This window comes from Choristoneura fumiferana, chromosome 2, assembly GCF_025370935.1.
Source record: "Choristoneura fumiferana chromosome 2, NRCan_CFum_1, whole genome shotgun sequence".
Taxonomy (NCBI): domain Eukaryota; kingdom Metazoa; phylum Arthropoda; class Insecta; order Lepidoptera; family Tortricidae; genus Choristoneura; species Choristoneura fumiferana.
The window spans coordinates 15,019,008-15,027,961 of record NC_133473.1 but is presented as its reverse complement, the minus strand read 5'-3'; the positions used below and the strand labels follow the sequence as shown (position 1 = coordinate 15,027,961).

The window sequence follows — 8,954 nt, the reverse complement described above, 5'->3', positions numbered from 1 at the left end:
ACGTATAGCTAATCTAAGTGAAGATTAACTTACACTTTTTTTTTAAATACATCAACCGTCAAAATATACATTTAGAAAAAATACTTTACTTCCAGTTACAATTTCGTAAGTATGGCAACCAGATGAAATTATTTCCATACGTAAATACATCATTTCATAGGGAAACAATAAATACGATTCGGCGTAGTAACTACATAAATCTATTTGCTATCTTCTTCGGTTTCTATACTTTCTTTACCTACAAAACTTTGCTTAGGATTTACTTCTCAACTTTACGAACAAACTTATAAGTTTAGAATACTGAAATTGGGACCAAAGGTCAAGATCAAGCACTCTACAAATAGAGTGCTTGCTAAATTGCATAGCTTATAATTATATACACGGCGGCCGATTAAAATAGGTATAAAAAATTTAAGGACATATATCGTTTAAAACTTTTAGCGATTTGTCTACGTTTACAGATCAAATTCCTAGATATCATGAATAGTAGAGTTAGTGTGTAAATTATGGGCACAGATACGTTTGATTCACATAAATGAACGGCTATTTCAAGTTTTTGCACTTCTATTGAATTCAATCACTAGTAGATAAATTGCCTAAATCATGTCACGGCGCCATTGCATACGCAGCGCCACAGTGGCAAAAAAGAACTATTTTACGATGTGCCTATAGACTACGAATATGACGAATGCGTTGCTCTAATCGATCTGCCGTACTCAGGCATCGTGATATGCTGGCAACGTTTAGCTCATGAATGGCGGCGTTTCACGATATGCCTAGGAATTTCGTGATCTGGCATTTTAGATCGGCCGAGGGCGAGGTCGAGAGCATAAAAAGGTATGTTAGTAGTAGATAAAGTTATAATATTAATTTTAAAGGTAAATTATCGTTTATCTACACCCATATACTCGTAGTAAATCCTCCATTATGCGTTCAAAACCCATAGATAATGCCCAGCATTACGACACTGGATTCTATTATGAACACGGCAGTATCGTAATACGTAAGAGATTTCATACATCGTTACAGTACCGGTACCGGTGCGGTGGGGGGCGCAGAGCTCACGAGCAGGCCTAGGTCGTCGGGCGCGCAGCGGGCGCAGCTCGTGGGGCAGACATACCTAGTTCTCGTTAATGCTGGCTATTCTCAATGGTTCTTGAACGCATGATAGAGGATTTAATATATGGATGTAGATAAAATATTGTATTCAACTGTATGTAATTAAGCCTTAAAACACTCATGTGGCCCTATTATGAAACTCGGCTACGTCTCGTTTCATAAAACCACACTCGTGTTTTAAGGACCCCTATTACGATACAGTTGCATAAATAACTACTTCACGCTTAGTGTTTAAAAATGATTTATTAAGCATTGTGTTCCTATTCTATCTATGTTTATGTCGCGGTGGGGCCCACGGCGGACAAAAAAATCTAAATATTATTAAAGAACAACCAGCATATGGCGTGGCTTTACAATTATCAACTTCAAACAATAAATAAAATACTTAGAAAAGCCTTGAACAGAAAAGTTGCACTTTGCTCCCTCTCGTCAGGGAGGAAAAGTTACTTTTCTGAAGGAGAGGTGTGAAAAAATAATTATTAATTAGAAGAGTTGAATGAATTTTTTGCTGTTATGGTGCTCATGTGCTCGTGCTCGTATTTTATCTTTTATCTTAGTTTTATATCTAAATGATAAACGGGATTACAGTCATAAAATAACTATAAATTCAGATGAATTCTAAGACTCTCTGATAAGGATACGTAATTACTACTTGTGATTTGAGAGAGTAGGGTGAAGACGTTTCGGCTAAATTCTTAGAGATCTAAGTACCTACTCAAAATTACAACCAATATCAGCACACGCATTAGGTACTGAACGCCGCGTCGAATATACATTAACGCGCGTGGTTTGTAAAAATGTATAAAATAAATTGATGTTTTAAACGCGCACCTAATGTTATCTATGTCAATCTGATCATAATTTTGAAACGTATAAGTAAATTTCAAATAAACCAAGATACCTACACTTACATTTTTTTGCTACTCATCTCCACGCTTGTATGAGCCTGACCGATACGGTGTCAACGCTCCACACAAATTAATGTGGAAAAATCCTATTGTTTAATACTCAGCGGAAAAATAAAATTTCAAAGAACGTAGCACTGACATTCTGTTAGTAGCTCACTAACTGCACTTACATTGCTATCTTGATTGCGGAGACTAGCACTCGTATACTAAGCTGATGTTGAGGCACTTTCAAATGGTATTTAACATCGATTTTCTATCAACAACGAATGTGGATCTGATCGTTTTAAATTCATTTAAATAATATTATACAACCATGGACGGCGACAAAAGGATCACTGTCTGTAATGACAACAATGATTATAATCCATTCGAACATCGCAAAGTGGAAAAACCGAATTCGTAAGTACCACTTCAATGTATGACAATATTTTGTAATATAAAAGTTTTTATTTTATTTTTTGGAACAAATAAGAACTATTTACTCACTTATAGGTAGAGTCATTCACGATGACGCGTGCCGTGGTTTTTATTACAATGTCATTAATGGCTAATTTTGGCAAAATCACGCGTCTTCGTGGATGGCACTAGGCATATATATACTTTATGCCATGGCGTGCGTTGATAATCAATAATCATTATAACGTAACTTAGTAGGTAAATTGGGTGCACTCTAATGATGACTTTGTTTGTAAACCTCAAAATACAATATAGAAATATCACATAATTTTTTCCAGGAAGTTTCCAAATCTGTTTCTTTGGTAGTACCTACTAAATATTTAGAATAACACGGTGCACCTAAAAGCGACATTACCTAACAGGGATTTTCTTTCGTACCCTAAAACATTACTCTGAGTTCACCGCCAGAACAACCTTCACACTTTAATATTTTCATATAAAACTTAACTATAAACTACCTAACTTAAAAACTTAATACATACTAAATTAAATCTAAAAAAGGTCCCCCTGGCATGGTGCCCAAGAGGCTGGCAGCATTCCCTCGTTGAATGGCGATGGCGATTCATTGAGAGAGATAGCTGCCAGCCCCTTGGTCTCTAGTTATATTTTCAATTGTTTATGTTCATTATGTTATGAATGAGCTAAAGTAAATCACATCTTTTCAATACGTTTCAGCAATGTCAGATCGCTGGCAAATCTCCTGAAGGCTTCGCTTGGCTCCGGTCTTCTGGCAATGCCGCTTGCTTTTGCCAATGCGGGGTGGGTGGTTGGAATTATTGGCACGATCATCATTGCCTTCATTTGTGGACACTGCGTTCATATATTTGTAAGTAAACAAATTGAATTGAAGAATATGGTTTACTAACATGTCATCGCAACTTTGCGTTTTGGAGGAATAAAAAATGTATAACAACAAATAAAACCGACTACAAAGGGACCTATAGTCGTCTACCTCAGCTACATACTATACCTATATGTAGGGCTTAAACCACTCCTGCTGGCTCGTGCTGAGGCACCGACTTCAGACTGGTAGAAAATTATTTTCAAGGTTTTTTGTAGTCGGTTTTATTTTTTGTTATAATTTTTTTTTACGTTTTTTAGTGTAAATAAACTAAGATGCCATATTTTAATGTCAACTGCCACCTTTTACGAAAGATTGTATTTCCCGATACAGAGACGTTCATTATTGAAGAGTCCTGGTGCTTCACCACCCGTTCCATTTCACCATATGCATTACGATGAGCATAAATTGCTTAGCAACTGTGTTAAAGTAATTGAAATTCAACCCGTGAAATACTCTAGTTATTGAGTACTCGTAGTAACTCCGATGGTCAACTGTGATCTTCATCATCAGTTTCACTTCACCAAATGATGATTTTCAAGAGCAAATGCATGAGCTACTACTAAATATATCGAAATTACCATATGTGCCCCTACAATATTTGAAGAGTTCCCTCGATTTCTTTAGGATCCTATAATCAGATCCTGATTTGGAGCTTATGGGACCTAATTGAAGGCATTCCTATACGAAGAAAAAAAATAATTTTCAAATCGGTTCATAAATGACGGAGTTCTGAGGTAACAAACATAAAAAAATACAACCGAATTGATAACCTCCTCCTTTTTTTAATTCGGTAAAAAACAAGTGAAAATAATCTTATTGTTTATTATATGTACCTACGGAACTTTCAAAGTGCGGGTCCGACTCACACTTGCCAACTTCGGGAAAATCCAACGATATTCTTCGTATCAATAATGGACACGTCATGATGTACCTACGAGTTGTTTTAATGTTATTTATGATCTAACAACATGTTAGCATGAGTCTTTTAACTTACCTATTCCTTCAAAATTTGTAATGTTCCATTGTTTATCTGTAACCCACAAATTATATTGTTTTAATTACATTTTCCATTACGAAGCTGGAAAAACACGATCATATCAACTGTCAATACAGTAGGTACAACCCGGTCATGGACTTACAAATGCATTTAGTAGCTGAGCAGTACGAGTAAGTAGGTAATGCTTTTCGTATTATACTTATAAATGTATTACTGCTACAAACGTACGAAACTATGTTAGTACGGATTATAGGACATAATAATGTCCATCAAGAAAAGTCGGGCTGCAATCGGAATACAACGGAATCGGCACCCGAAGTGTCAATTCGCCCCTGTTCCAATTTTTTTTAACACAAACTTTGTCCTGACAATAAGCAACACGACAAAAATATACTTAACTATCCAATTCGGTGCCGGCATTCGGAACTAATGCGCGTGCATACATTTCGACATTCTCATATCCATTAATATGGAACTATATTATTAAATAATATGAAATTCTAAATAAATAAATAAATTCTAAAAGTTTTAGTGTGAAAGGTCAAAACCGAACTGCAACAAAATGGAACTTTATTATTTAGTGTCTACGCGGCCATAAGTCAATTTCACAAAACACGACAGGTGAAAAAACGAGTACTTCCGGTAAGGTTACTAACAGTAGACAATATCTACACCCTCCCATTATTCTCACGTGCAACCTGCAGGGCTACTACGAAACTCGAAACTCGAAGTTCGTATCGTACCGTCCCTCTCGCTCTCGTATTAAACAGTATAAGTGTCAGAGGGACCGCACGACACGAACTTCGAGTTTCGAGTTTCGTAGTAGCCCTGCTGTACCCTAACAAGAAGTCGGAATTTCACATTTCCGCGTTGCGCTTTTCTGTTCTTGGTGTACGTGTGCAATCACTAACTTTGACATTAAATATTTGTACGTTTAAGTGATTAATCGAAAAAATAGTTATGGATCCTGATACAATAGGTCATAAACTATTGATATTTTAATCATATATTTATTATCTATTGACTAAGTTTATGGGTTATAAAAGTTAGTCGTATTACACATATTTTAGCGTTTTATTTCTTATATTAAGGATTTAGTTGTCCTATTGGATCAAATTGGGTTTTGATTCCTGTTATTTTTTAACTTGAAACTTTTAAAAAGATAACTGTTTAAATTATAGCCGCGGAAAGTCGCAGATAAGCGTTTTTAAGTCATGAAGTTTTGGAAAAAAACGTACTAATACTAAAATTATGATTTACCTACATTAAATTATTTTATTATTGCTTATTGTTAATTATTAGTAGGTAAGTAGATTGCTTCTCAACTCGGATCCCTCTCTTGAGCAGCATGAGAAGCGTAGAAAAGGACAAAAAAGAAAGTTTTTAGCCAGAAACATTCGAAATGCTAATTTCTCTGCGATGCCACACCCAGAAGAAAAATATTATTTTTCCAATAAAATTTATGTTTATTTTTAAATCAGTAACCGTTGTTTTAATTATTGATTCCATTTAAGAGTATAGTATCTGCACGAAAATAATTTTGGTCGCGTAGATCGATTTGATACCCGTATGTGCGACGGGTACTGAAATTAATTGAGATAGCACGATAAAAAGAAGTTTTCCGGTGAAATACGAAACCATTATGCACTATATCTATACGTAGTTACTGTTCCACGGCTAATTAAGTGCATTTGACTCGGTTAAGTGCTTAGCCGTGTGCATAGATTAATACCTAGTGCCATTTGGTTATTAACTGAGCCTTTACCACGCACGGGCACTCTCACGTGTCAGTTATCAAAACTGTAGACTTAATCCATCGCATTTGTTAGTTCTTTACCTCAAAAGCATAAATTCCTTGTAGCGATTCACCGAATAGAATTTCACCTACTACGAATCAAACGCATTTCACCTACTAATTTTCCGTATAGAAGCTTGTACTTGACGCATTTTTTCGTGTAGTATTTTACTCTAGACGCATTTCCCCGCGATAGACGTTTGCTTGGGACTAATTAATTTGACACGTTAAATTGATGTTTGCACTAAAATACACTAACACACGATCGAGGTGAATTGCGACTAAAATTTATAGCGACTTAAAAAAAGAAACGATTGTGACACAACGCTATATTTAAATAAATATACGATTGAGGTGAAACGCGATTCGGTGAATCGCTACAAGGAAATTATGCTTTTGAGGTTAAGAACTAACAAATGATCCATCCGAATTTCTTCTTACTTCAACATTATTATAAGCTCTGTAAATAATAGCAATAATAATAACGTCGCATGTAGGATAAGGCCATTGCCGTCAATGATACTGCAATGCCGCGTAACCAACTATGGCTAATGCAGCGTAACCTAAAAAGCAAATTTGAGATTTTGCGGCTAGTATAATATAAACACAAAGATACAATATAACAAACACGTAAGAATCGCCAAATTTAAAATTCAAAGATAGGCCCATTGACCTGTGGCTTGAAAATTGGTCATGCCTGAAGTCTTCGAGGGTCATAGAGGTGCACTTAAATAGAAGGGATTTTTCGAAATTTCTACCCCTCCCTACGAGGTTGGAAACCAGATGATGATGATGATGAAGGAAGTCAGATATTTTTAATACCACGGGGAAAAGACTTCGGGCACAAGCTAGTGTAAACCTATGTGAAGATTTGTATGAAATTAAGTAACCACATCGTCACAGACCTAAACGTCAGCGATATCGTAGAGTCGTGATCATGGTAATGCATATCTGTGAGAAATTAATAATGTTTCGCTAACGACAAATGTTTGTAAACTATTATTTTCATAACTTTCATAACTTCTAGGTGGATACATCTCGCGGGTGCTGCAAAGCTGAACGCAAACCCCTAATGAGCTATGCGGAGACTTGTAGAGCTACCTTCGCCAATGGTCCTAAGGCAGTAAGGCCCTATGCTAGGGCCGCGAGGTAATCAGTTTTCAAGAATTTTTAAATTTGTTTTTATGGAAGCACTATAAATATAAACACATTTTTACTGGCTTTCGTGTCTGTACGCATCCTTCAGTGCACAAGTAGCTACAACTAGAATTTGGTTGTTTTTTTTTTCACCATATCACAGACCACAGTATTCTGTAAAAACTCAAGATCATGAGTATAATGACTCAGAGATTTGTTTAAGCAATAATACAACAAGGTAGATACACAAAGACTTTACTTAGTAGGCTATTGCAACTTTTTACTGGCTTTCGTGTCTGTACGCATCCTTCAGTGCACAAGTAGCTACAACTAGAATTTGGTTGTTTTTTTTTTCACCATATCACAGCACAGACCACAGTATTCTGTAAAAACTCAAGATCATGAGTATAATGACTCAGATCACCATAAATTATTTAATGTTATAAGTTGCTTGGCCTACTTGGTTCTTAGTCCTTAATTACTGCATGAAATTAAATTTCAACTTTTATATTCACATGCTGGTGATGCCGGCGAGAGTGCTGAACATTCTACTCATTTTTATGTGTACCAACCGAACATCTCTGTAACCGCTGTTCAAGTGAATAAATATAATTTATATTTCTATTTCAGAGATTATACAACAAGGTAGATACACAAAGACTTTACTTAGTAGGCTATTGTAACTACTATCGCTTAAGCAATTTACTTAAGCTTACGCTTAGGTACTTTACTTTGCTTAACTTTTTTACTTTGTGTCTTATTATCTGTTTTTTTCTGAATCTCATCAACTTGTTAACAAATCTCTGAGTCATTATACTCATGAACTTGAATTTTTGTCCAAAACTTGCTTTAATGAGTATTTTGACCATTTTCATTAATGATGTTGTCATTGCGTTTCTGATTTGTAATGGTAACACTGAACTTGCTTATGAATTGAATAAGTAGTTTTCTGATGTTGTTTATAACAGTGACTAGATTTAAATCTGCCTAAGTTATAGAAATAACCATATTCTGCATTTTCAGTATATTTGCGGAATTATCTTTGTTATGCACCTATGTCGGCGTATGCTGCATCTTTACTGTTCTCATAGCCGATTCAATCAAACAAGTAAGTTTTTTATTTATTCTACGTCATACGTACCAATATACTATACAAAAGTAGTTTTTGATCCATATTTATTTCTTGCTATGCCATTATTCAACCTCAATCGACGTTAATATTTAGGTCGCCTCTTAGTATAGCTGTAACGTCACTAAGCTCATTGTAGAATTATTTACTTTTCTATAGAACAGTTTATTCTAAGTTGTATCTAATCATGTCTTTTCTTCCAGTTACTAGACACCTACTACCCAGTTGTAATTCTGCCAGTACAGTATTACTGTCTCATTTTGTTGGTACCATTAAGTATAATGACACAAATAAGGCACTTGAAATGGTTAGCGCCTTTTTCCTTACTAGCGAATATCTTACTGGTCGCTACCTTTGGAATATGTTTGTATTACATATTCAAAGATAAAATCTCCATCGAGGGTAAAGCAATGGCTGGGGACATCTCTAGATTTCCTGCTTTTCTGTCGTAAGTAGTTTTAAGTTTACCCGCAGCTTTGCTCTCATGTACTATTAGCTCTGGCAGTTCCGATATAATTACAGAATTTATTTAAGTAATTTATTAACTTTCCATGACAATCAGTACAAAA

General features: G+C 35.4%; 1 protein-coding gene across 1 annotated transcript in view; it reads left to right on the top strand.

Moving 5' to 3' along the window:
* The first annotated feature begins 1,769 nt into the window (after positions 1 to 1,769).
* The window catches only part of LOC141444570 (proton-coupled amino acid transporter-like protein pathetic), a 20,493-nt gene continuing 13,308 nt past the window's right edge, over positions 1,770 to 8,954 (top strand). Inside the window, exons 1-4 of the mRNA XM_074110139.1 lie at positions 1,770 to 2,426; positions 3,159 to 3,309; positions 7,147 to 7,268; positions 8,280 to 8,364. Coding sequence (XP_073966240.1) covers positions 2,341 to 2,426; positions 3,159 to 3,309; positions 7,147 to 7,268; positions 8,280 to 8,364 — 444 coding nt within the window. The 5' untranslated portion in view covers positions 1,770 to 2,340. The remainder of the gene's footprint in view (positions 2,427 to 3,158; positions 3,310 to 7,146; positions 7,269 to 8,279; positions 8,365 to 8,954) is intronic.